General features: G+C 42.1%; 1 protein-coding gene and 1 non-coding gene across 6 annotated transcripts; one reads left to right on the forward strand and one right to left on the reverse strand.

Moving 5' to 3' along the window:
- Positions 1-2,335: 2,335 nt before the first annotated feature.
- Positions 2,336-2,408, forward strand: TRNAG-CCC (transfer RNA glycine (anticodon CCC)). Its single transcript has one exon. It is a non-coding gene; the product is annotated as a tRNA-Gly (tRNA).
- A 5,608-nt stretch (positions 2,409-8,016) lies between these two features.
- Positions 8,017-25,362, reverse strand: LOC132416235 (zinc finger protein 227). 5 transcript variants are annotated; one of them, XM_059999544.1, is made up of 7 exons: positions 25,181-25,362; positions 24,507-24,670; positions 21,750-21,851; positions 19,069-19,130; positions 17,577-17,703; positions 16,530-16,652; positions 8,017-12,686 (listed from the first exon to the last, which is right to left on the reverse strand). In XM_059999544.1, the coding sequence occupies exons 3-7, from the start codon at positions 21,769-21,771 to the stop codon at positions 10,624-10,626; spliced, it is 2,397 nt and encodes a 798-aa protein (XP_059855527.1). In that variant the 5' UTR covers positions 21,772-21,851; positions 24,507-24,670; positions 25,181-25,362; the 3' UTR covers positions 8,017-10,623. The 5 variants fall into 5 exon arrangements, with proteins under 5 accessions (XP_059855527.1, XP_059855526.1, XP_059855529.1 ...); XM_059999543.1 differs by having other exon boundaries at positions 24,989-25,362; XM_059999546.1 differs by lacking the exon at positions 21,750-21,851 and having other exon boundaries at positions 24,989-25,362.
- Between the last annotated feature and the right edge of the window lie 32 nt (positions 25,363-25,394).

Consider the following 25,394-nt stretch of genomic DNA (forward strand, 5'->3'; position numbering starts at 1 on the left):
CTGTGCAAGTCAAACGTGCGAATAGATGGAAACTTATAACTGATTCCACTTCAGAAAAGCAGGTAAATATTATACATCACAAAACTGCTCTTGCAGTGGCTTCTCTTGTTGCGGAGCACGGGCTCTAGGCACGTGGGCTTCAGTCGTTGTGGCATGCAGGCTCAGTAGTTGTGGCTTGCAGGCTCAGTAGTTGTGGTGCATGGGCTTAGTTGCTCCGCGGCATGTGGGCTTTTCCTGGACCAGGGCTTGAACCCGTGTCCCCTGCATTGGCAGGCGGATTCTTAACCACTGTGCCACCAGGGAAGCACCAAGGAGTCTTTTTTAACATCCATATTTCACCTTTATCTCTGACAAGTCCATAGTTCTGATTGGCTATATTACTTAATAATTTCTGGCCCTGTAATGATGATTCATTGATACCAGTATCTGGTTTTGTAAAAGGTATAAATACTTGTGAATTTTCTTCAAGCAGCCAGAAAAGTCTCAATGGCACATCCCCCTCAGCCATGCTGACTGTAGTAAAGAAAAACTTTTTTTTTTTTTTTTTTTTGCTGTACGCGGGCCTCTCACTGTTGTGGCCTCTCCCGTTGCGGAGCACAGGCTCCGTACGCGCAGGCTCAGCGGCTATGGCTCAGGGGCCCAGCCGCTCCGCGGCATGTGGGATCTTCCCGGACCGGGGCACGAACCCATGTCCCCTGCATCGGCAGGCAGACTCTCAACCACTGCGCCACCAGGGAAGCCCAGAAAAACTGTTTTAAAATATGACTGCTAGTTTTTTTTTCATTTTAAACAAAAGTCCGACAGAATGTCTCAATGAACAATACTGTAGTGGCCATAACAGATCCTGACTTATAAGGGTGCTTTGGGGATTAACTGAGCAAGTCCAATAGCCCCGAACAGGCAAGTCCATCCAGACAGAAAGTAAATTAGTGGCTGCCAGGGACTGAGAGGGCAGCAAGTGAGAAGTGACAGCTCAGGGGCATGGGGTTTCTTTTGGGGATGAGGAAAATGTTCTGGAATTAGCCGGTGGTGACGGCTGTACAGCCTTGTGAATATACTAAAAACCAGTGGGTTGTACACTTTAAGGCTGCCTAAAGCATACTTTAGCATACTAAAGGGTGACTCTTATGATATGTGAATTACATCTCAAGATAAAAAATAGGGGGAAAAAAGCCTTGGCTCAGTGCCTGGCACATAATACAAGCTCTCAGTAAGTGATGGTATGATGATTATTGCTCCCATTTAATGGATGAGGAAGCTGAGGATTCATGAGATTAAGTTACTGATAATCACAGAGCTGGTGAGGACTGACTAACCTGAAACCCAACTCTGACTCCGGAGCCCGTGCTCTTAATCCAGTCACTGTCTCTAATCACAAACACACAGAAGAGATGGGAGGGGTGTCCTTGGGGAGGAGAGAAAGGGGAGTTGGAGGGTACACACTCTGCTGAAAGTGACCTGCTGAGCGATATGGAGCCAGGGCATCAGGATTCTACCAACTCTTCTGACAGCTCTTTGCGTCTATTTCCACATCCAGACAACAGGGATAAGGAGAATATAGAATATCGAGCTTATAGGGGTGACAAGAGGTTTCAGTGAATACGTGCGAATAAGCGTTAAACGTATGATAGCGCCTCGTGTTCGTGGGTCCTGCTGCTCTAGGCAGAAGCACTCCCGTAGGGATGAGAGCAATGTATCCGCTCCCCAAAGCTTGGAAGACAGATCATTCATAACCCCCAACTCCCTTGCGCTGGCCCTATATTTGCTGCACTCTCCTGCTCTGCTCTGCTCAGCAACACGGTTTTGCAAGCAGACCTGACATTTCGCCATATTTAGAAGGAGAAAGCAAGTGGGGTCTGGGGTGCCTGCCTCAGCTCTGCTCGCCTCTCACCCTTCAAATCCCAGTCCCCAGAAGTCTTCTATCGCCTGAGGGCGGTTGAGGGGATGGTGAGCGGTGAAGCATCTGTTTTACTTCTGAGATGATTAACACACTTTTTTAATCCCAGCGCCTAGAATATAATGAGTGCTCAAAACACATGGACTCAAAGGATGACCGAAGACACACTTTGTCGGGCAAGGATCAGAGGTTCCTCTGAGCTGTAAAATTCTGAGGCTGTTTCTGATTGGGAGGAGGAGAGGATGAATTGTATCTTCCAATTTTTTCCTCTGGGTTTCTTTTCTTTTTTTTTTTGGCCATGCCACACGCCTTGCGGGATCTTAGTTCCCCACCAGGGATTGAACCTGTGCCCCGTGCAAGTGGAAGCGCGGAGTCCTAACTACTGGTTTTGCTCAAGCAACACTAAGGTCATTCTTAAAAGTAAAATACTCAAGAACTTCCCTGGTAGTCCAGCGGTTAAGACTCTGCTCTCCCAATGCAGGGGCCCCAGGTTCGATCCCTGGTCAGGGAACTAGATCCCGTGTACCGCAACTAAGACCCGGCACAGCCAAATAAATAAATAAAAAGTAAAATATTGATAAAAGGAATAATTATGGGCTCTGGATAAGGCAATTCCTATTTATTTATTTATTTTAAAACATTCATTCATTCAACATGATCAGGTATTTACTCAAATGTCACTGTTCTCAGAGTTCTTCCATGGACATGCTTTATATACTTTAAATCCCCTGCTCCACCACTTCCCTTCTTCTCCAGTTCACTGCCCTTTTATATTTAGGGCCATCCCTCTCTATCTTATTAATGTACATCTTATTTTTTTTTGTCCATGCCTCGCAGCATGTGGGATCTTAGTTCCCCGACCAGGGATCGATCCTGGGCTCCCTGCAGCAGAAGCACAGAGTCTTAACCACTGGACCAACAGGAAGGTCCCTAATGTACATTTTAGTTATTCATCTTGCTTATATCAATCCACATTTTTGCAGTGTAGGCCGCATTGTTTTAGTCTCTTTCTCCAGTGCCTAGAATAGTTCATGGCATGAAGCAGGCACTCAACACAGATTTGTTTAAAAAAAAAAAGGTGAATGACTGAGGGGACTTCCCTGGTGATCCAGGGGTTAGAACTCCATGCTTCCATTGCAGGAGGCACGAGTTCGATCCCTGGTCAGGGAACTAAGGTTCTGTCTGCCACAAGGGGTGGCCAAAAAAAGGTGAATTACTGAATGAATAGTTGATAAAGATACATCCTGTATTATATTAGCTGAGCACTTCATTACTATTCACCAGGATCTTTCATTCATTCATTCAACAAATACTTACTGATTATCTAGCATGTACCAGGCACAATTCTATATATTAAAGATACAGCAGTGGATAAAATCCCTGCTGTCATGAAGCTGATATTATAGTAGAGGATGGGTAATAAGCCAACCAACAGATAAGTATATAATGTGCTAGCCACTGGTAGACACTGCTAAGAAAAATACGGCAGGGAAAACAGGGATGGAGAGAGATGGGGAGGTGCTATTTTAGGAAGGACGGTTTCAATTCTAGTGCTGTAGTTCCTGGGTGAGTGACGTTGTGCAGATCAATTAACCTCTTGTGCCTCATTTGTAATAACATGGGGATAATAACAGGGATATTTTGAGGAATGAATGAGTTAATACGCGAAGAGCACTGGAAACTCTGCCTGACTCGTAATAAGCTCCCAATAAACTCCACCAGGTTATTGTTATGACTTTGTGATGAATACAGAACTGGTGCATTACTCCTGGTTTGTTCTAAGTAAATTTGTTTTAGGACATGAAAAGCATTACCAATAACTATATATCAACTTGTAAATACTCTGAAAAGCTGTGGCTTCTGAGTATAGCCAAGAGTGAGTGAGATAAAGGAGAAGTAATACCTATGTGGATCGTTTTTATTGTTTTGTCATTTAATCCATTTTCAGGAATTCAAATAACCATCTCTCAAAGCTGCAGGCCCCTGTAGCCATCTGCCAACTGAACACCTGTACCAGCCACAAACACTTAACTGAATAACTTCTCTCTGTAAACCTTGTCACAGTGCTGGGCACACTAGAAAGAATACAACACAGTCCCCACAACATAGGAATCAAGACCGATTGGAAACCATGAGCAAATTAAATTCCAAATGAGAAACAAAATCCATAACCTTCTTTAACTGCAACTCTTTCAAGGGGGCCCCTAGCTTTCTCACTAGCCACCATTCTCCTAGTTACTATGTGAAAACTTTGGAACTGTTTAATGTCCTCTCTCTCTCTCGACCTCTATATATTTACGATAATCTAGTATAAATCCTCTTCACTCAAGGTCTGGATTTTGTATTAAAATACTCAAGAAAAAAAAAAAAAGGAGGGTGGATTATGTAAGATTGACAAACGGTATACAACAGTTGAAGGTTTGTCAAGGGTTGATGGCTATGTGAGAATTCATTATATTATTTTCTGTACGTTTTTGCTAGAAAATGTTCATAATTACAAGTTACCAAATATAAAAGTACTACAAGTACGATAAAATTTTTGAGAAGCATAGAAAAACATATATACAAAGAAATAACTAAAGAGAAATACGTTAACATGTTTACAGTTATCTCTACATTCTGGATAATTATGGATAATTATTGGCTTTCTTCATCTATTTCTCGTATTTTCTATGAAGAGCACAAATTACTTCTATAATCAGAATATGAATGTAACATCATATAAAATTACAAGAAATTAATTAGGACTTCCCTGGTGGCGCAGTGGTTAAGAATCCGCCTGCCAATGCAGGAGACACAGGTTCAAGCCCTGGTCCGGGAAGATCCCACATGTCATGGAGCAACTAGGCCTGTGAGCCACAACTACTGAGCCTGCGCTCTAGAGCCCAAAAGCCACAACTACTGAGCCCATGTGCCACAACTACTGAAGCCTGTGCGCCTAGAGCCTGTGCTCCACAACAAGAGAAGCCACCACAGTGAGAAGCCTGCACACCGCAACGATGAGTAGCCCCTGCTCACTGCAACTAGGGAAAGTCTGCGCACAGCAACAAAGACCCAACACAGCCAAAAATAAATAAATACATAAATAAAGTAAATTAAAAAAATTAATTAAATGAGCACAGCCTTCAGGTCCTCTAAGATCCTAAATTATTACAAAACGACCCTCCCTCCTTCATTCACAGGGGTTATTTACCATGTTAGAACTGAAGGAGAGTGTTACCCAACCGACATGCAGCAAAGCCAGTCTACTGACACCAGGTGGTGGTGAAGGAAAGTATAGCATTTACCGCAGGATGCCAAGCAAGGAGAACAGACAGTTCATGTTCAAAAGACACAAACTCTCTGATAGATTTCAGCGAAGGGTTTTTAAAGACAGTGTGAGGGAGGGGATCACAGGTGTGTGATCAGCTCATGCACAATTCTCTGACTGGCTGATGGTGAGGTAACAGGGTGCTGTTTTGGGAATCTCAATCATCAACCTGGTTCCAACACATCTGGGATCTACCCGCTGGTGGTCAGCATGCAGTTAACTTCCTCCACGTGGTGGGGGGTTTAGTATCTGCAAAACAACTCAAGGATGTGGCTCAGGGTATTATCTCTAGCCCTTGAGGCAGTTAACTTCCTCCACGTGGTGGGGGGTTTAGTATCTGCAAAACAACTCAAGGATGTGGCTCAGGGTATTATCTCTAGCCCTTGAGGAGGAACTAAAAGTCCTCCTTGACTTTGTTTTACAGCTAAACTATTATTTTTGTCTTGCTTGACTGTTTTCCTTTGTTTCTGCGTTTTCTCGCTTCTCTGACTAAATTTGCTCTTTGGAACTCAGGGAAGGCCTAGGAGACTAAAGCTTTTTTATAAACAAGAGGTGAGGGACACACAGTGGGTAGGGGAGGTCTGTCTCCAAGAAGGCCCCAGAGTGTCCCGCTCAGTTTCAAGAGTATGGCTTAAAGGTCAAGAACACAGGCTGCCTGGGTTCAAATTCCCAGTTCTGTCTCTTCTCTGTTGTTTGACTTTGAGAAAATTACTTAAATTCTTCACCTATCAGTGTTCTCATCTGTAAAACAGATAATAACCACATCTTTGTTATGAAGATTAAGCTAATTAATGCATATAAATGCTGTAAAAGAGTACCTGGCATTCACTATGTTAACAAATTATTATTACTCATTCATCAACACATCTCATCCAACCGCCCATTTATTCTATAAACATTCGACATTTGCCCAGGAGTAAAAATCTGCTAATGAATGAAGGAAATCTGTTGCCCAACTGAGAGTAGAAATGACACAGCACGATAAATTCTCTCACTTTGGGACAATGTTGCCTGGAGTCATGCGTCATTCCCTCCTCTCTGCAACCTCTTTGAGAAATCAGGGTCGGGAAAGGAAAGATATCATAATCATGTCTCAGGTCCAGGATCAATCACAGCGGCCATCCCCAGGCACCAGCTGGGGGTGAGACCCACTCCTTCCTTTAAAAAAGGTCGTGGGCGGTTTCCCTGGTGGCGCAGTGGTTGAGAGTCCGCCTGCCGATGCAGGGGACACGGGTTCGTGCCCAGGTCCGGGAAGATCCCACATGCCGCGGAGCGGCTGGGCCAGTGAGCCATGGCCGCTGAGCCTGCGCGTCCGGAGCCTGTGCTCCACAACGGGAGAGGCCACAACAGTGAGAGGCCCGCGTGCCGCAAATAAATAAATAAATAAATAAATAAATAAGTAAAATTAAAAAGGTCGTGGGGTCATTAGGAATCCACGAAAAACCCCTCTTCCCGCAGGGGTCAGAGAAGAGCCAGTGGCTCTGCAGCTGCAGCTCAGAACCCACCGCGGGCTCACAGAGGCTTTCAAGGACTGAGCGCTTCTCGAAAGAAATAAAAGACTGAGAACGACCGACCGCCTTTTCGCAGGTGCCAGCGACCGGTTCTAAGCATTTTCACATCACGTAAATCTCACCACATGCCTACTAGGGAGGCACTACTATTAACTCCACTTTGCAGACGAGAAATGGAAAAGTGAAATAACTACGAAGAGTACATCCCTAAGAGACCGCAGAGCGTGCAGAAAGTAGGGGAGGCGAGGGAAACCGAGCGTCCGGAGACTCTCAAACCCGGAGATCGCGATCCCTGCCCGCCTACAACTCGGGTACGCGCGAACAGCCCCAAACACCGAGGTGACGAAAACCGTCGCCCCTGCCCTGCACGGCTTCTATTCCCCAAGGGCGAGGGTGGCACCTGCGGATTCCACGCCCAGGCAGACTCGGAAGGGACTCGGGTTCTAGGCACTGACTCACCTCCCAGCAGGTACTGATGACCGCGGCCTCTCACTCCTGAAGCGGAAGGGCCCGGACTACACGCCGTTCCTGGACCACACTTCCCAGAATCCCTCAGCGGAACAAGGGCTACACCTCTTCCCTTCGAGAGCGGAAGTGGCTCTGACTACCCGGCGCTGCTGGACTACACTCCCCAGAATCCTCGGCAAAAGTAATGCCACGGGCTTCCCTCGCGGCGCAGTGGTTGAGAGTCCGCTTGCTCACGCAGGGAACATGGGTTCGTGCCCCGGTCCGGGAAGATCCCAAGTGCCGCGGAGCGGCTGGGCCCGTGAGCCATGGCCGCTGAGCCTGCGCGTCTGGAGCCTGTGCTCCGCAACGGGAGAGGCCACAACAGTGAGAGGCCCACATACCGACAAAAAAAAAAAAAAAAAAAAAGTAATGCCACGTTTTTTTTGTTTGCTTTGTTTTGTTTTTAAATATAAGCCGGTTCAGTTCAGTCAGTTTGGAGACGCTATTAGCGCTTGATCTTTTTCTTTTCCTTCCTTCTCTTCTGGAGGGTTTTTTTGTTGTTGTTGTTTTAATTACATTACTAATAAGTGCGACTGAAAAGTAAATGTGGCTGTATAGCAAAGAAAGGCGAAGAGAGGATCTCAAACTCGGTTTATTGCCTTCTTTACTCTCCTTGTGTAAACCCCTGACAATGTTTACCTGGCATGAGTTATTCATTCCAAGATGCTAAAGACTCAGGAGAAGGAAAAGTAACCTTTGATCAAGCCACAATATAAATAACGACTTTCCCACTTTTGTTGGTTTTAATTGCTCATTTTGAAATCTGGAGTTTTCCAGCAAACGAAAGAAGATGCATTAGCAAGAAGTGAAGGAATACTGTACTTTGAAAGAGAAAAGTCTAGAATACAGGCATACCTCGGAGATATCTGGTGTTAGATTCCAGACCATTGCAATAAAGCAAATATCGAAATAAACTTGAGTTGTATGAATTTTTTAGTTTCCCACTGCATATAAGTTTACACTATAATGTAATCTAAGTGTGCAATTACATTATGTTAAACAATAATGTATACAACTTAACATAAAAATAATGCTGTTGGAAAAATGGCACCAGTAGACTTGCTTGACACAGGTTTGCCACAAACCTTCAATTTGTAAAGTTACCATAACAAATAAAATCGCCATAAACACAATAGGAAAATAAGTAAATACAATAGAATGTTTTATTTTTCTTCAGGATGGTCTAAATCAATGAGCCACAATTATTCAAAACGTAGGTGCGTAAGTGGGGTATCCTGCTCAGATAACGGTAACAAATTCAACTTTTTTCAGCTTTATGAGGTATAATTGACAAGTAAAATTGTAATATATTTAAAGTATATGTGATGAATTGATATACATTGTGAAAGGACTCCCACAAGTGAATTAACACATTCATCACTTCACATAGCTAACTCTTTTGGAGGGAGAGGAGTGAGAACCTTTAATATCTACTCTCTTAGCAAATTTAAACTATACAATACTGCATCATCAACTGTAGTCACCATAGATTAGATCCTCAGACCTTGTTCATCTTAAAGCTGAAAGTTTGTACCCTTTTCATAACCAACCTCCCCCCATTCCCCAGGCAACCACCACCACCACACTACGTTTCTAAGTTTGACCTTTTTTCCCCCTTAGATTCCACATATAACTAATACCATGCATTATTTTTCTTTCTCTCATTTCATTTAGCATATGCCCTACAGTTTTATTCATGTTGTTACAAATATTTCTCCATATGTATTTCCTGTGTACCAGTGGTTAGAATTAGAGGTTCAATTTGATTCAGGTTTATTTTGTTTTGGAAAGCATACTTCATGGGTGGTTCTGTTTGTATCTCCTATTACCCTAACTGGAAGCTGCCAAGACACCTAAAAAGAGATCAAGATGAGAAAATGTTTTCTACCAAATATCAAGACTCGTTGCAAAGCTATGGTAACTGAAGCAGTGTGGTATTGGTAAAATTACTGAAAAGTAGACCAATCAAAGGGAATTGAGAGTCAAGACATCCATCTAATCATATACAGATTACTGATTTTCTTCAAAAGTGGCACTGCATAGTAGTGGGGAATAAGGGAAATGTTCAGTAATTGGTATAGGAACAACTGGATATTCATATGGTGAATAATCAAATTATGTGAAAGGCAAATATAGACCTTTCTTTGAAGATTTGTTAATAAATTGATTTTAATCCTGTCACCTACCAAAAAAATAAAAAGGAAAGAGAGAGGGAAGGAGGAGGGGGAGAGGGAGAGAAAGAGAGAGAGACAACTGCTAAAATTTGAATAAGGTCTGGAGGTTAGACGTTATGCATCAATATTCAATTTTCCTGAATGCTATACTTGTGCTGTAGATATGTAAGTGAATATCCTTGTTCTTACAGTATTACTTAAGTATTCAGATGCAAAGGCTAAGAGGTCTGGAACATACTCATGGTTAAAAAAAAGCATATGTCAATATGTGTGTGCATATATACACGTTCACATACATTAAGAGAATAATGACTCAAACATGTTAACTGGTGAATCTGAATACAGGGTACATGAGAGATTTTATATAATTTTTACAATATTTGGAAAGTTTTAAATTATTTCAAAACGAAGTTTAAAGAAATGTAAAAATTTATGTCAAGCAAAATCCCATCATTTAGAGATAAGTAAAAATAAATACTTTTTTGTTCTTTTTTAATGAGATCACACAAAAATTCCATGCTTTGTGTTTTTCCAGGTTAATGTATTCTGGACATCTTCCAACATCCATAGCAAAATTTGCACTGGATAAGTAAATCATAAAATACTTTGGCAACCCAACTGATTATTTCTATGCTTGCTATTATAAACAATAATGCAATGAACATTCCTTTATATACATCTGCAGCAGATATGTATTTACTTCTGAAGATCAAAGGTTCATCTCTGGGGATCTATTCCTTAATTTTAATCCAATGTATCAGATGAAATTAAGCAATCATATTACAAATTCTTGGCTACAGGAAATTTTTAGTAATTTTATTCATTTTTCATAGTTTTACAGCTTTAGTAAAAATAACGGTCACTGTAAACAAGTATAAAATGGAAGTTGATGGAAAAATAACCCCAAAGGCCTCCTTGACATCCCCCCTCAAAAAAAACAAACTAGTTAGTATATGGCAAATATCCTTTTCACACACTGTCTTTAGGCATATATTCACTTTGAGAGATCATTTATATCACGTGGATCTTACCAAGAGGGTTACAACCTATTTCTCCCGTTACTACGTATGGTTCTATGTCACCATTTTAATGGATTTGCTGGGAAGATTCCATCTGAAGGAATCCCTTTCCACTCTCAATACTTCATAGAGTTTATCAGCAGCGTGGACTCTCCAAAACCTTGAAGATGTGCATACTGACTGATGTCTAACAGACTTCTCACTTTTAAAGACTCTTGCCAGTGTGGACTTTCTGATGGTATGTAAGCCGTGAACGGTGACTGAAGTCCTTACCACATATGTCACACTTGTATGGTTTTTCTCCTGTGTGGACCCTCTGGTGGGCGTGAAGCCGAGAACTCTGACTGAAGCCCTTCCCACACTCCTCACATTTAAACAGTTTCTCCCGAGCGTGAACACTCAGATGGACTCTAAGATTGGAGGGGAGACTGAAGGCCTTCCCACACTCCTCACACTTGTGGGGTTTCTCTCCTGTGTGGACCCTCTGGTGATGGCGAAGATTCAGGCTCCGCCCGAAGGCCTTCCCACACTCCTCACATTTGTAAGGCTTTTCACCAGTGTGGCCCCTCTGGTGGTATATAAACTGTGAACTGTAACGAAAGCCCTTTCCACACATGTTGCATCTGTAGGGCTTCTCCCCAGTGTGGACCCTCTGATGGGACTGAAGACCAGAGGACTGGCTGAAGCCCTTCCCACAGACACCACACTTGTAGGGTTTCTCGCCCGTGTGGACTCTCTGATGGACCCGGAAATCTATGGCCTGACTGAAGCTCTTATCACACGCCTCACATTTGTAGGGTTTCTCTCCTGAGTGGACTCTCTGATGAGCATGAAGGTTTGATCTCCAACTGAAGCCCTTCCCACACTCCTCACATTTATACGGTTTTTCTCCAGTGTGAATGACCTGGTGCAGTTTAAGATTTGAACTGTAACTGAAGTCCTTACCGCACATGTCGCATCTGTAGGGCTTTTCCCCTGTGTGGACTCTCTGGTGGGTCTGCAGCTTTGACGACTGACTGAAGCCCTTCCCACACGTCTCGCATTTGAATCGTTTCTCCCCGGTGTGGACGTTCTGGTGGACTTGAAGATTGGAAGCCTGACTGAAGCCCTTCCCACACTCCTTGCATTTGTAGGGTTTCTCTCCCGTGTGGACACGGAAGTGGATGTGAAGATCTGTGTTACGGGTGAAGCCCTTCCCGCACGCCTCACATCTGTACGGTTTCTCTCCAGTGTGGACCCTCCGGTGGCATATCAAAGGGGAATTGTGACTGAACCCCTTGCCGCAGACATCGCATTTGTAGGGTTTCTCCCCAGTGTGGACCCTCTGATGTATGTGATAATGCGCGGCCTGTGTGAAGCCCTTCCCACACTCCTCACACTTATAGGGTTTCTCACCCCTGTGGACCCTCTGGTGAACACGAAGGTTAACGCTCCAGCCGAAGCCCTTCCCGCACTCGTCGCACTTGTACGGTTTCTCTTCGGTGTGGACTCTCTGATGGCACTGAAAATTTGAACTTTGGCTAAAGCATTTACCGCACTCCTCGCATTTGTAAGGCTTCTCCCCCGTGTGTGTCCTATAGTGGATGATAAGGCCTGTGCTGCTACTGAATCCCTTGCCACAACTGTCACACCTATAGGACTTCTCTCCCGTGTGATTAGATTGACGGGGATGAAAGGAGTTCCTATTGAAACCATCGCCGGATTCACTACATTTATCGACTTTTCCTCGCGGGTGAATTCTTTGATGACTTTGCAGATGGGAGCATTTCTCTCCCAGGTGAACCCTCGGATGAATTGGGAGCACTTCGCTATCACTGAAGCTTCTCCCACACTCTCTACAGGGATACAGTGTGTCTCCTTTGCAGGGTTTCTGTTCTGTGTCAGTTGTAACAGGATCACTCAGGGGTGATTTCTTCATGAAGGCTTCACATATACATGGGTTGTTTTTCCCGTTCATTTGCTTACCTCTACTCTTATTCCCTGACTCACTCACATACATATTCCCACAGGAATCCTGGGTTCTCGAAATCAAAAACTCTTGATTTTCAAGGTAACTGGAACTATCGCCTTTGTGGTTCATCATATGGTTCTCATTTTCAGAAACCTGAAGAGAATCACCTTGTAGGAAATGGGAAGTCCTCCTCTGAAGACAGCATGTTGAATCACTTGCGACCTGTTTCCAGATTTGCCAGCAAGACGGCTCTTCACATGAAAGGTATTTTAATGCGACTTTTCCAAGAGTCTCCACCTCATCGGGATTCTTGCTGCCTAAAAGAAAAAGCGATATTCAGAGGTGAGGACAAGTAAATGCTTTGTTCAGAAACATCGGGATTTCACACTCAGGGATAAGGCCTTAAAAAAACCAGAGAAAGGATCATGTCTGTACCACACCACTTATCCTTTTGTTATGCTTTTTCGTGTAAGTGGAAGCGAAGAACAGGGTCAAGAGACTTTTCTGTAAATGTGACCTATTTAGAACCACAGGTCTAATGGTTTAATAGAAGAGCTGTAGGTTTGAAATCGGATGGCTGCAGGGCAACAAAGACAACCCACCTTCCAACCTACAGCAACGTCAATTAAAAGCCTAATCACTTGTTCCTTAGCAGGCTTATGACAAGTGGGCTTCTACTGAATTAGGTTAGGAAAGCACAGACTGTAGACATTAAACAGTACTTTAGGTCCTGGTAGATATGATCTTCTAAGAGTAAATTTGGGAAGTGGTTGGGATAATAACATTCATTTTTCTAAGCCTGGGAGTGATTCTGGTCTCTGTAAAAAGAAGGGGGAAAGGGAAAACTAACCTTGGACAGCTGAGAAAGAACCTGGGAGGAGAAGAAAGAGAACAGATTCTCAAAGGCAACCCTGAATGGAGGAGAGGGAGAGTTATGTTCAGCTTGGAAAGCTTTTGCCCAGGAAGCTGCGAACCTTGCTTTTTCTCTCATTCCCTTCGGGTCTCTCTGCTCAAATGTCACTCAACTGGGTGAGGCCTTCCTATCACCCAGTATAAGATAATTCCTCCCACCCCAACACACCTTCCACTCTTCCCATCTGCCTTACTCTGCTTTCTTTTCCCCCATGGCACTTATTATTTGATTTACTATGTACTTCTTAATTTTTTCCTGCCCATTTAGAAGAACTAGGATGTAACAATCATGAGGAAAACAAGCACTTTGATTTCTTCATTGTTTCATCCCCACTGTAACAGAATTTCTCAAACTGCTGGCATATACTCGTGAACTGTGAAATCCATTCCATACATTGTGACACTTCAAAGAAAAAGAAGTGGGAATTCCCTGGTGGTCCAGTGATCAGGACTCAGCACTTTCACTGCCAGGGCTGGGTTCGATCCCTAGTTGGGGAACTAAGATCCCACAAGCTGCATGGTGCGGCCAAGGAGGGGAAAAAAAACCCCTCAATATTCTGTAATAACCTATATGGGAAAAGAATCTGAAAAAGAATAGATATGTGTGTATGTATAACTGAACCACTTTGTTGTACACATGAAACTAACACAACATTGTAAATCAACTATACCCAATATAAAATAAAAATTAAATTTAAAACAATAAAATTATGTGGAAATAAATAATAAAAATATGAAAAGCATATCACAAGCAGTAAGGATAACACTATATAAAATGCTTGTTTCAGCTGTAGACATACACATAAATATGCACGTATGTTACATTTATACTTGGTCGGGATGTAAAATATTTCTTATTGAGAGTCATAGTTAAAAACGTATGGAAGCCACTGGCTTAAAATGTTTAAAGTGGTGCCAAGTCCTGAATGATTAATTTGCTTAAATAGAAAGTTACATTCAAATAATATAAACTGAACAAGTCCCAACAGGTATGTGCACATTTCACGGTATGGTAGGCTAACTGAACATCCTAAAGATGTCCATGCCCTAATCCCTGGAACCTGCGAACATGTTAATGTACACAGCAAAAGGGACTTCAGATCTGATTAAATTAAGGATCTTGAGATGAGCCCAAAGAAGTCACAAGGGTCCGTAAAAAAAAGGAACGCGGGACTTCCCTGGTGGCGCAGTGGTTAAGAATCCACCTGCCAATGCAGGGGACATGGATTCGAGCCGTGGTCCGGGAAGATCCCACATGCCTCGGAGCAACTAAGCCTGTGTGCCACAACTACTGAGCCTGCGCTCTAGAGCCTGTGAGCCACAACTACTGAGCCCACGTGCCACAACTACTGAAGCCCACGCCTCTAAAGCCTGTGCTCCGCAACAGGAGAAGCTACGGCGATGAGAAGCCTGTGCACCGCAACAAAGAGTAGCCCCCGCTCGCCGCAACTAGAGAAAGCCCATGCGCAGCAACGAAGACCCAATGCGGCCAAAAATAAATAAATACATTTAAAAAAAAAAAGAATCCCTACAAAAACAAGCTCTTTATTTTGCACTCCAGTGACTTATAAAGAACATTTTAGGTAGTATTTGTACTTGAAGCATGGTTGCAAAATCCTGAAACATGCGGATGCTGAAGAGGTCAAAAAAACCTTTGAGAAAGGGTGGCAGAAAATGCTACCAGATTTGTTAAAAAAAAGACTTGGTCTATGACACAAAACTGAAGTGTAACAATACGTAGGATCATGATTCCTGAGGTTCAGTTTGCATATAAAAATGAACCCCAGTGAAACTAACACATCATTGTAAATCATCTACACTTCAATTAAAAAAAAGAAAAAGAGAATGAGACCCTTTCCAGTAATATTCCTGAATGCATCAAATGTGAAGCAAATGTAGACATGAGAAGGGAGATGGACAAATGCAGATGGTTATATCCATTAACCACTCTCAGAATTCAGGGCCTAATCTATCATGTTTGCAGATAAGCTTCTCTCCTTCATTTTTCAGGCAGAGGGAGAGTATATACATTTACATTCCCTAGGAATATCTGATGTTTTTAAATGGGTAGAACTGAGGAATATGCAAATTAAAGAGACGGGAAGGAAGGGGAGAGAAAGGAAGAGGAGGTCAAACAGTGAAGTAAACAGTGAGGATCTGAGCAAAGGCAGGAGAACAGAGGGCCTTGAAAGGCTGGGGAGAAAAGTGAAACAATGGCTGGGGATCCAGAGGATGAGGTGGTCTTCACAGATGAAGAAGGCTGGGGTCATAGGTCAGGAAGAGCTGTGAGGAGAGCTTCCTCACTTTTACTCAAAAGAATAGGATTTTTTTTTTTTTTCGGTACGTGGGCCTCTCACTGTTGTGGCCTCTCCCGTCACGGAGCACAGGCTCCGGACGCGCAGGCTCAGCGGCCATGGCTCACGGGCCCAGCCGCTCCGCGGCATGTGGGATCTTCCCGGACCAGGGCACGAACCCGCGTCCCCTGCATCGGCAGGCAGATTCTCAACCACTGCTCCATGAGGGAAGCCCAAAAATAGTAATTTTTAAAGTAATATCTTCATTCAACAATTACGTACTGAGCATCTACTATGCAGAAGGCTCATCGGAGGCTTTGGGTAGAGACAGGAAATACAATTGCCCAAATTCCTACTTTCAAGGGGAGACGGATGACGAACAAGTAAATAAAGACAAGTTATGAGGTCAGGAGGCTATCAGTGCTTCCATACAAAATAAGGCAGGGTGAGGGCACGGAGAATGGAGAGAGAATGGCACTGTAAATGGGGCAGACACACAAGGTCTGTCTGATGAGATGAAATTTGAGCAAAGACCTGAGTGAGTAAGGGAGTGGCTGCGGGCCTCTACACTGAGGCAGAGAGCTAGTCGAAGGTTGGGAAACAAGAAAACACTCCAAAGGGGCCAGGATGACATGAATGATCTAAGAAAGGGTAAAAGGATGGGTGATCAAAGAGGAACTCAGTGAGGAGGCCAGATCAGGTAGGGCCCTGCAGTCCACTGTAAGGACTCAGAGTGAAAGGGGAGGCCTTGGGAGGGTTTTGGACAGAGGAATGGTATGATCTTATTTGCTTTCTAAAGAACCAGTCTGGCTACCATGTGGAGAAGAGGTTACAGGAGTGCAAGAGCGGAAGCATGGAGACCAGTTTGGAGGAAGCTGTCACAGTCCAGGCAAGAGATGACAGCACGTGGACAAGAGCGGTCATCACGGACGTGGAGAGAAGATTAGCTGGTACCTGAAATAATAGCTTTGCGGTTCTCACTGGAATGCCCGTTTCTTTGGGTTTCTCTCTGCATCATCCAAATCTTTTCTTCTGTCTCCAACTGGGACACCATATCTGGCTTGAAGGGAAGATGTCCTATGAAAAGGCAGATATATATATTTAAGATGAACACAAAGCTTAAATAGATCTTTGTCCAAGTTCTATAACCCTCAAGTGATCACAAACTGTAATAAGAAATGAATTCAGGGAACTATACTCAATATTTTCTGTAACAACCTATAAGAGAAAAGAATCTGAAAAAGAATATATATATAATTGAATCATTTTGCTGTACACCTGAAACTAACAAAACATTGTAAATCAACTATACTTCAATCAAAAAAAGAAAAACAAATTGAGGTCACAACCTAGTTCATGTCTACATATAGATAAAATTAGATTTAACCAATGTCTGTTTTTATCGTATTTCCCACACTCTCATACCACTTACTGCAAACGGTCACAGTTTTTGCTACAATGTGAGGGGATCTTGATAAGGAACTCTGACAGTTTCTATTCTTATTCCATTTTATTCCATTTCACTGAAAAAAAAAATAATGCCAGTACAATGAACTAAGTTGACTCCAAGATCCACCAAAGTATCTGAAAAGACAAAGTATAGACGCTAAGCTGCCCGTTTATAGATCATCTAAAACAGGGTTTCTCAGCTGAGGCACTACTGATATTCTGCACTGGCTAATTCTGTGTGGTGGGGGGAGGTGGTCCTGTGCATCGTAGGACGTTTAACAGCACCACTAGCCACTAGATGCCAGCAGCACCCCTCCCTCAGCTGTGACAATCAAAACTGTCTCCAGACATTGCCAAATGTCCCCAAGGAGGCAAAATCACCCCGGATGGAATTTTGCCTGAGCAGAGAGGGACCAGAAAAACCTATGGATTGGAAAAACTTGTGTCTTCAAGGTCAAGGAACCACTTCACAAGGTCCAAAGCTTTGAACAGCTGAGGACCAGACACTCTCAAGAGACTTGAAGTTCAGGGTCAGAGAGTGCCCGTCCTCACCCACTGAGACCAGGTTCCGGAAGTTCTCCACCATCACATCCTGGTACAGTTTCCTCTGGGCAGAGTCCAGCAGCCCCAGCTCCTCCTCGGTGAAGGTCACGGCCACGTCCTTGAAGGTCACTGCCTCCTACGGCATCAAACACATGTCACCTCAATCTCACAACCTCCATTGGAAGAAGGGCAGCATCGAGAAGGATAAAGAAGATTAACCCAAAAAATGGTTACCGATTTGGAGGGACTCCAGGCAGTTTTCAGTCCCAACACTTGCCCCTCTCAGTGGGGCAGTGATGTCACCTCCCCGCTGTCCCACTCTATCTCTGCTTTTAATATTCGCAAAGTTCACAGGCTTTCTGCAACCCTCCAGGACAGGTACACAGCTCCTCACCTATGCTTTCAAGGCAAAAGCCATAACCACCTGCTGCCACACGCACAGCTGGTGAAGGCACAGGGTGAGCTCAAATTTCAAGGTTTTAATGACAGGACCCTGGGCAAATTCCTTTACCTCTCACTATCTTAATTTCCTCTTCTCTAAAATGGTGTCTCAATCACAAGGTGTTTGAAAGGATTAGACGAATGAACATGTGTAAAGCACTTACAATGGCGCCTGGCACATAAGAAGTGCTCAATAAATTTAAGCAAGCAGTATCATTAAAATCTCTTTCATTCCATTTTGTGACTGCATAGTATAGTATTCCTTAGAACTGATGATGTAGCTTTAATCTATCCAAATAAAGCACAATTAGTTACAGATTTTTACTTATCATCATCTGCTGTAAAGATCCTTTCACAGAGATCTCAACCAAGAAGTAGCAACTGCACTTTAAAATTTTTGAAAGCATAATGGCAGATTTCCGTCTCAAAAGGTTTTCCCAATTCACCTTTCATATGAGGGAGTACAAATGTTCCTGAATCTCTACACTGGCCAAATAAGACATAATTCCATTTTTTTAAAAAAAGAAAATCTTCAACAACCTAAGTGAAATAAATAAATAGAAAGCTTTCATTAACGTTTGTACACATTTAGTTATTAAATTATTTTCTTCATAAATTTACTTTCCATTATTGTGACACTCCTTTTCCTTCTTTTACTCATATTCCAGTTGGGTCTTACTTTATTTTACTAATTTTGATGAGAATTAGAGATATTAAACCTTCACCTAATGTTTATAAGTATGTCCCATCAATTCAAATATTACAAATATATAGCTGTGAATGCCTGAGGGAAAAGGAATATGAGAAAGCAAAAAGAGGTAGTTTGTAAACAGAGTAGTAGGGTAAATTATCTTTCTCTATTCCAAGTTTCCACAATTTTTCAAAGATTGCTTTGTGAAATAAAGATGATAAAATAAACCAAACAAAACGCACAGTCTGGCACACAACGCGCACGCAAGGTGTGTCGTGTTCATTAACCTTTCCAAGGAAGAGAAAAAAGGTGTGTCCAATCTTTGAGAAATAAAATCCCTTAGGAGTCAGAAAGCAATGCCTTACTTACCTGAAACTCAGTCATTTTCTCCCACTCCTTCCGGGGAAGGTCAGATTCCTGAGAAGGCATAACTGGGGAAGGACAAAGAAGCCATGAGATGCAGGCCAGGGCTGTCAGGAGCCCATGTGGATCTCTGCAGAAATTACACATGAGCACTCGTACTCCCAGGCAGAGGTGCTCACATACAGCTTGGTAAGCAGAGCTTGGAGTAGACTGCAGCTACTAGCAGGACTGTCAGCCAGCAGCCACTGGACAGTGAACAACCAGCACAACCAAACACAGTATCCCTACCATAAAGACTTCTGATCCTACCATTAAAAAAAAATGAAAAGACGATCTATGGACTGGGAGAAAATATTTGCAAATTATGCTACTGAAGGGACTAATTTCCAAAATATACAAACAGCTCATACAGCTTAATATCAAAAAAGCAAACAACCCAATCAAAAAATGGGCAGAAGACCTAAATAGGCATCTCCAAAGAAGACATACAAAATGGCCAAAAGGCACATGAAGAGATGCTCAACACTGCTAATTATTAGAGAAATGCAAATCAAAACTACAATGAGGTATCACCTCACATCAGTCAGAATGGCCATCATTAAAGTCTACAAATAATACATGCTGGAGAGAATGTGGAGAAAAGGGAACCCTCCTACACTGTTGGTGCCAATATAAATTGGTACAGCCACTATGGACAACAGTATGGAAGTTCCTTAAAAAACTACAAACAGAGCTACCATAGGATCCAGCAATCTCCCTTCTGGGCATATATCCAGAGAAAACTCTAATTCAAAAAGACATATGCACAATGCTCATAAGTTATTTTTGTAGTAAGAAATAACGGCCCAATAAAAATTACATAAAACATGGGACTTCACTGGTGGCACAGTGGATAAGACTGCTCCCAATGCAGGGGGCCCAGGTTCGATCCCTGGTCAGGGAACTAGATCCCACACGCAGGCCGCAACTAAGAGTTCGCATGCCACAACTAAGGAGCCTGTGTGCTGCAACTAAGGAGCCGGCAAGCCGCAACTAAGGAGCCCTAGAGCCGCAACTAAGGAGCCCGCCTGCTGCAACTAAGACCCGATGCAAGCAAATAAATAAATATTAAAAAAAAATGTCCATCAACATAGGAATGGATAAACAAGATGTGGTACATGTATACAATGGAATATTACTCTACCATAAAAAGGAATGAAATAGTGCCATTGGCAGAGATGTGGATAAATCTACAGACTGTCATACAGAGTGAAGTAAGTCAGAAAGAGAAAAACAAATATCGTATAGTATCACTTCTATGTGGAATCTAGAAAAACGGTACAGATGAACTTATTTGCAAATCAGAAATAGAGACACACGTTGAGAACAAACTTATGGATACCAAGGGGGGAAGAGGAGGGTGGGATGAATTGGGAGATTCAGATTGACACATATACACTACTATGTATAAAAGAGATAACTAATGAGAACCTACTGTACAGCACAGGAAACTCTACTCAGTGACCTGTGCTGACCTAAATGGGAAGGAAATCTAAAAAAGAGGGGACATATGTATACGTATAGCTGATTCACTTTGCTGTACAGCAGAAACTAACAACACTGTAAAGCAACTATACTCCAATAAAAATTTTTTAAAAAATGATACATGCACCCTAATGTTCATAGAACTATTTACAACAGCTAAGACATGGAAGCAACCTAAATGTCCATCGACAGATGAATGAATAAAGAAGTTGTGGTATGGAATGGAATATTATTCAGCTATTAAAAAGAATGAAATAATGCCATTTTCAGCAACATGGATGGACTTAGAGATTATCATACTAAGCGAAGTAAGCCAGACAAAGACAAATATCATATAATATCACTTATATGTGGAATCTAAAACAATGATACAAATGAACTTATTTACAAAACAGAAATAGACTCACAGACACAGAAAACAAACATGGTTATCAAAGGGGATAGTGGGTGGGGAAAAGGGAGGGAGGAGGAAGGGGGAATAAATTTGGAGTTTGGGATTAACATATAGACACTACTATATATAAAACAGATAAACAACAAGGATCTACTGTATAGCACAGGGAACTATACCCAGTACTTTATAATAACCTATGATGGAAAAGGATCTGAAAAAGAATATATATAAAAAAACTGAATCACTTTACTGTACACTTAAAACTAACACAACATTGTAAATTACCTATACTTCAATAAAAAAAAAGAATAATAATGAAAATAAAACCTAAAGAAAAAAAAGATCTCTGATCCTGGGGGTGGCAGGAAATGAAACGCAACGTAACAACAATGTGGGTTTAAAAAAAAAAGAAAAGGGCTTCCCTGGTGGCGCAGTGGTTGGGAGTCCGCCTGCCAATGCAGGGGACACGGGTTCGTGCCCCGGTCCAGGAAGATCCCACATGCCGCGGAGCGGCTGGGCCCGTGAGCCATGGCCACTGAGCCTGAGCGTCCAGAGCCTGTGCTCCACAACGGGAGAGGCCACAACAGTGAGAGGCCCGCGCACCGGAAAAAAAAAAAAAAAGAAAACAATAAAACAAAGAGTTCTGGAGTCAAAGTCCTACGTTTAAATCCTGGAAAAGATACTATGCATCCATGTAATGTAGGGGTATTACAAAAAACCTCTCTGTGCCTCTCTTCAGTCATCTACACAATGAGGATAGGATATGCACCTGGCCACTCCTCGTAAACCATACCCACCACGTAGAGTTGTTCCAAGGATTCAAGGAGTAGATGGAAAGTTCTAAAAATATAGGAGTCCCTTTTTCTTGCAGCTGCAAAAAAGCAGATGATCCTTTGCATCAGAAACTGTATCTGCCAATGTCTTTTCTAACAATAACAACAAAAGAGACCTGAAAGGCATCTAGATTTTGTATATGGCTGCTCTCCTATGAAAGTCACCTATATTTTCTGAAAGCCCTGATTCTGACATAAAATTTCTCCTTACTTAATAATTTGTTGCCCAGTTAATAATATTTTACTCACACTTGTATTAGTTTTCTAAAAAAGTATCATTTCCGGTCAATTTATTTCACTGAGGCCAGAAAAGGCTTATTGGTAAAAGCCTTTCATCCTATGTGCATGGAGATAAAGAAAAACACATAGAAAAGAAAAAGAGACAAAATAAAAATCAAGAAACATGGAAGACAGATTGAGAGGCTCCAACATTTGTCTAATAGGAGTGTAAGAAGGGAATGGAAGCAACTACAGAGAGGTTTTATTTCAAGAGATAACTGCTGAGTTCACATATAGAAATTCTGAACAGTATAAATAAAAATACATATACTCCTAAACAAATGACAGTGAAACTCAGGAAGGCAAAGGATAAATAACTAAAAACAACAACAAAAATCCTTAAAGCTCCCAGAAAGAAAATATAATTTACCTAATAAAAATGACAATTAGGTTGACAGAAACAGGGAAGCAGAATGGAGATCTAAAATATATGAATATTTCCAAAATGAAGAAAAAAAACGTGAATCTTGATTTCTATGCTCAACTAAATGGTTATTTATAGGAGAGAGGAAGAAAGACATTTTAGCTGCTTAAAAAAAGAAGAAAATTTATAACGAAATGAATCCTAAAAGAACTGATGGTAAGGAAACATGTAAATATGTTGGTAATATCTTTGTTAAAAGAAAAAATAACCTAGAACGATATGACAAATTTTGAGGGTGGTTTTAATAAAAAGTAAACCTATAACCTAGCCTGCAGTGAAAAAAAAAAAAAAAAAAGGTGGTTATTTAGTCTCTATATTTTTCAGAATAAGAATACATGCTGATTAAATCTAGTGATTGTTTAGACAGATATCATTTTTAAAAGTTAAAATATAAAACCACACAATTTTCAAATGAGTTGAGGGTAAATAAAAGGAATAAACTGAAGATAATAAAAGAGAATAAAAGGAAAAAATGTAGAGCATAGTGATTTAAAAATAAATATTTTAAAAATATTTTACATAAATCAATGAAGTTAGAACACACAAAAATAAACTCAAAATGGATTAAAAACTTAAATATAAGACAAAACACCATAAAACTCTTTTAAAAGAGAACATAGGCAAAACATTCCCTGACATAAATCATATCAATGTTTTCCTAGGTCACTTTCCCAAGGCAATAGAAATAAAAGAAAAAAATAAACAAATGGGGCCTAATCAAGTTTATAAGCTTTTGCATAGCAAGGGAAACCATAAACAAAATGAAAAGAACCTATGGAATGGGAGAAAATATTTGCAAATGATAGGACTTGATAAGGGCTTAATTTCCAAAATATACAAACAGCTCGTACAACTCAAACAACCCAATCGAAAAAGAGGTGGAAGACCCAAATAGACATTTCTTCAAAGGAGACATACAGATGGCCAATAGGCATGTGAAAAGATGCTCATCATTGCTAATTAGAGAAATGCAAATCAAAACTACAATGAGGTACCACCTCACATTGGTCAGAATGGCCATCATTAAAAAGTCTACAAATAATAAATGCTGGAGAGGGTGTGGAGAAGAGGGAACCCTCTTACATTGTTGGGGGGAATGTAATTTAGTGCAGCCACTATGGAAAACAGTATGGAGGTTCCACGAAAAACTAAAAGTAGAGTTGCCATATGATCCAGCAATTCCACTTCTGGGCATATACCCAGACAAAACTATAATTCGAATAGATACATGCACCCCAGTGTTAGTAACAGCACTATTTACAATAGCCAAGCTTATGGAAACAACCTAAATGTCCACTAACAAATGAATGGATAAAGAAGATGTAGTATATATATATACAATGGAATATTACTCAGCCATTAAAAAGAATGAAATAATGCCATTTGCAGCAACATGGATGGACCTAGAGATTATCATACTAAGCGAAGTCAGAAAGAGAAATCTAAAACACGACACACATGAACTTATCTACGAAACAGAAACAGACTCACAGACATAGAGAACAACTTGTGGTTGCCAAGGGGAAGGGGGCTGAGGGAGGGAAGTATTGGGAGTTTGGGATTAACAGAGGCAAACTATTATATATAGGATGGATAAACAACAAGGTCCTCCTGTATAGCACAGGAAACTATATTCAATATCCTGTGATACACATAATGGAAACGAATATGAAAAAGAATATAACTGAGTCACTCTGCTGTACAGCAGAAATTAACACAACATTGTACATCAACTATACTTCAATAAAATTTTTTTAAATATTTTAAAACATATTTTAAAGTAAATAAAATTTTATATTTTAAAGAATATTTTAAAAACACATGTACGTGTGGTAGAAAAACACATGTACATATTAACAAGCAATTAAACATTCTCAGGTGTAGTCAACAGACAACTGATCTTTTTCCTAGCGGTAATTTACTAAGTGAAGCAAACCTGATTAACTGAAAACAGATGACGGACCAACAAAGACCTTTCAGTAGTGTGTACCTGGGGCTATGCTGTGAGGGGCCAAGAGGTGCGTCCTTCCTCCCGTTTCCGAATTCAGGACTGGCGAAGAAAAGGATGTGGTGGAAGAGCACGACTGTATCCGTCTCCCGGATACACTGCCGCGGGACGTCCCCAGGCACTAGCGCGGGGTGACTCGGTGCTTCCTAAAAAACGAGATCAGTAAAAGCTCGGGAAAAGCTCGGGAAGGGCTGTCTCCCGATGTCTGACAGAAGGACCGTGCCATCGCTCCTCGCTCTCTCCCTTCACTCGGGCGTCCAGTCAAAAGGGCGCTCGTGAGAAAATGAACTGCGTCAACAGCAAGAGCCAACCCGTTATGTGACACCAGCGTTCGAAGCTGTTGACACGTATGGTCTCACTCGATTCTAATCACAACCCTACCCAGTAGTGACCGTCTCTCCCGCTGTCTTCCAGAGGAGGAAAGTAGGACGCACGGATAATCAACAACTCGCCATATATTGTACCGATAGAAGTAGCAGCTCTGCTTGGTAAGCGGGGGAGGAGAACAGAAGGATGCCGCACTTGCGCCCTCCACCTCTCAGCCTCCGCCGGCGGGCGCGACTTCTCCATCCTAAGACAGCCGGCTAGTTAGCGACTAGTCCCACGCTCAGGCCGAAAAAGCTCGCAGGGGTCTTGGGGGTGCTGGGCCGACTCACCTCCCGGATCGAAAAAATGGTGGCTGCCTCGCTTTCCCGGAGCGGAAGTGCCTCTGACTACACAGCGCTCGGAACTACACTTCCCAGAAGCCCCGGAGACACGCCACAGCCCCTCGTTTCCGGATAGAGTCCGGGGGAATACACTTCCCAGAGCCCAAAGAGGAGGAAGGGCCGTGTCCTCCCCGTTGGAGCTTTAAAACAAAACAAAACAACC

The sequence above is a fragment of the Delphinus delphis genome, chromosome 20 (genome assembly GCF_949987515.2).
Source record: "Delphinus delphis chromosome 20, mDelDel1.2, whole genome shotgun sequence".
Classification (NCBI taxonomy): domain Eukaryota; kingdom Metazoa; phylum Chordata; class Mammalia; order Artiodactyla; family Delphinidae; genus Delphinus; species Delphinus delphis.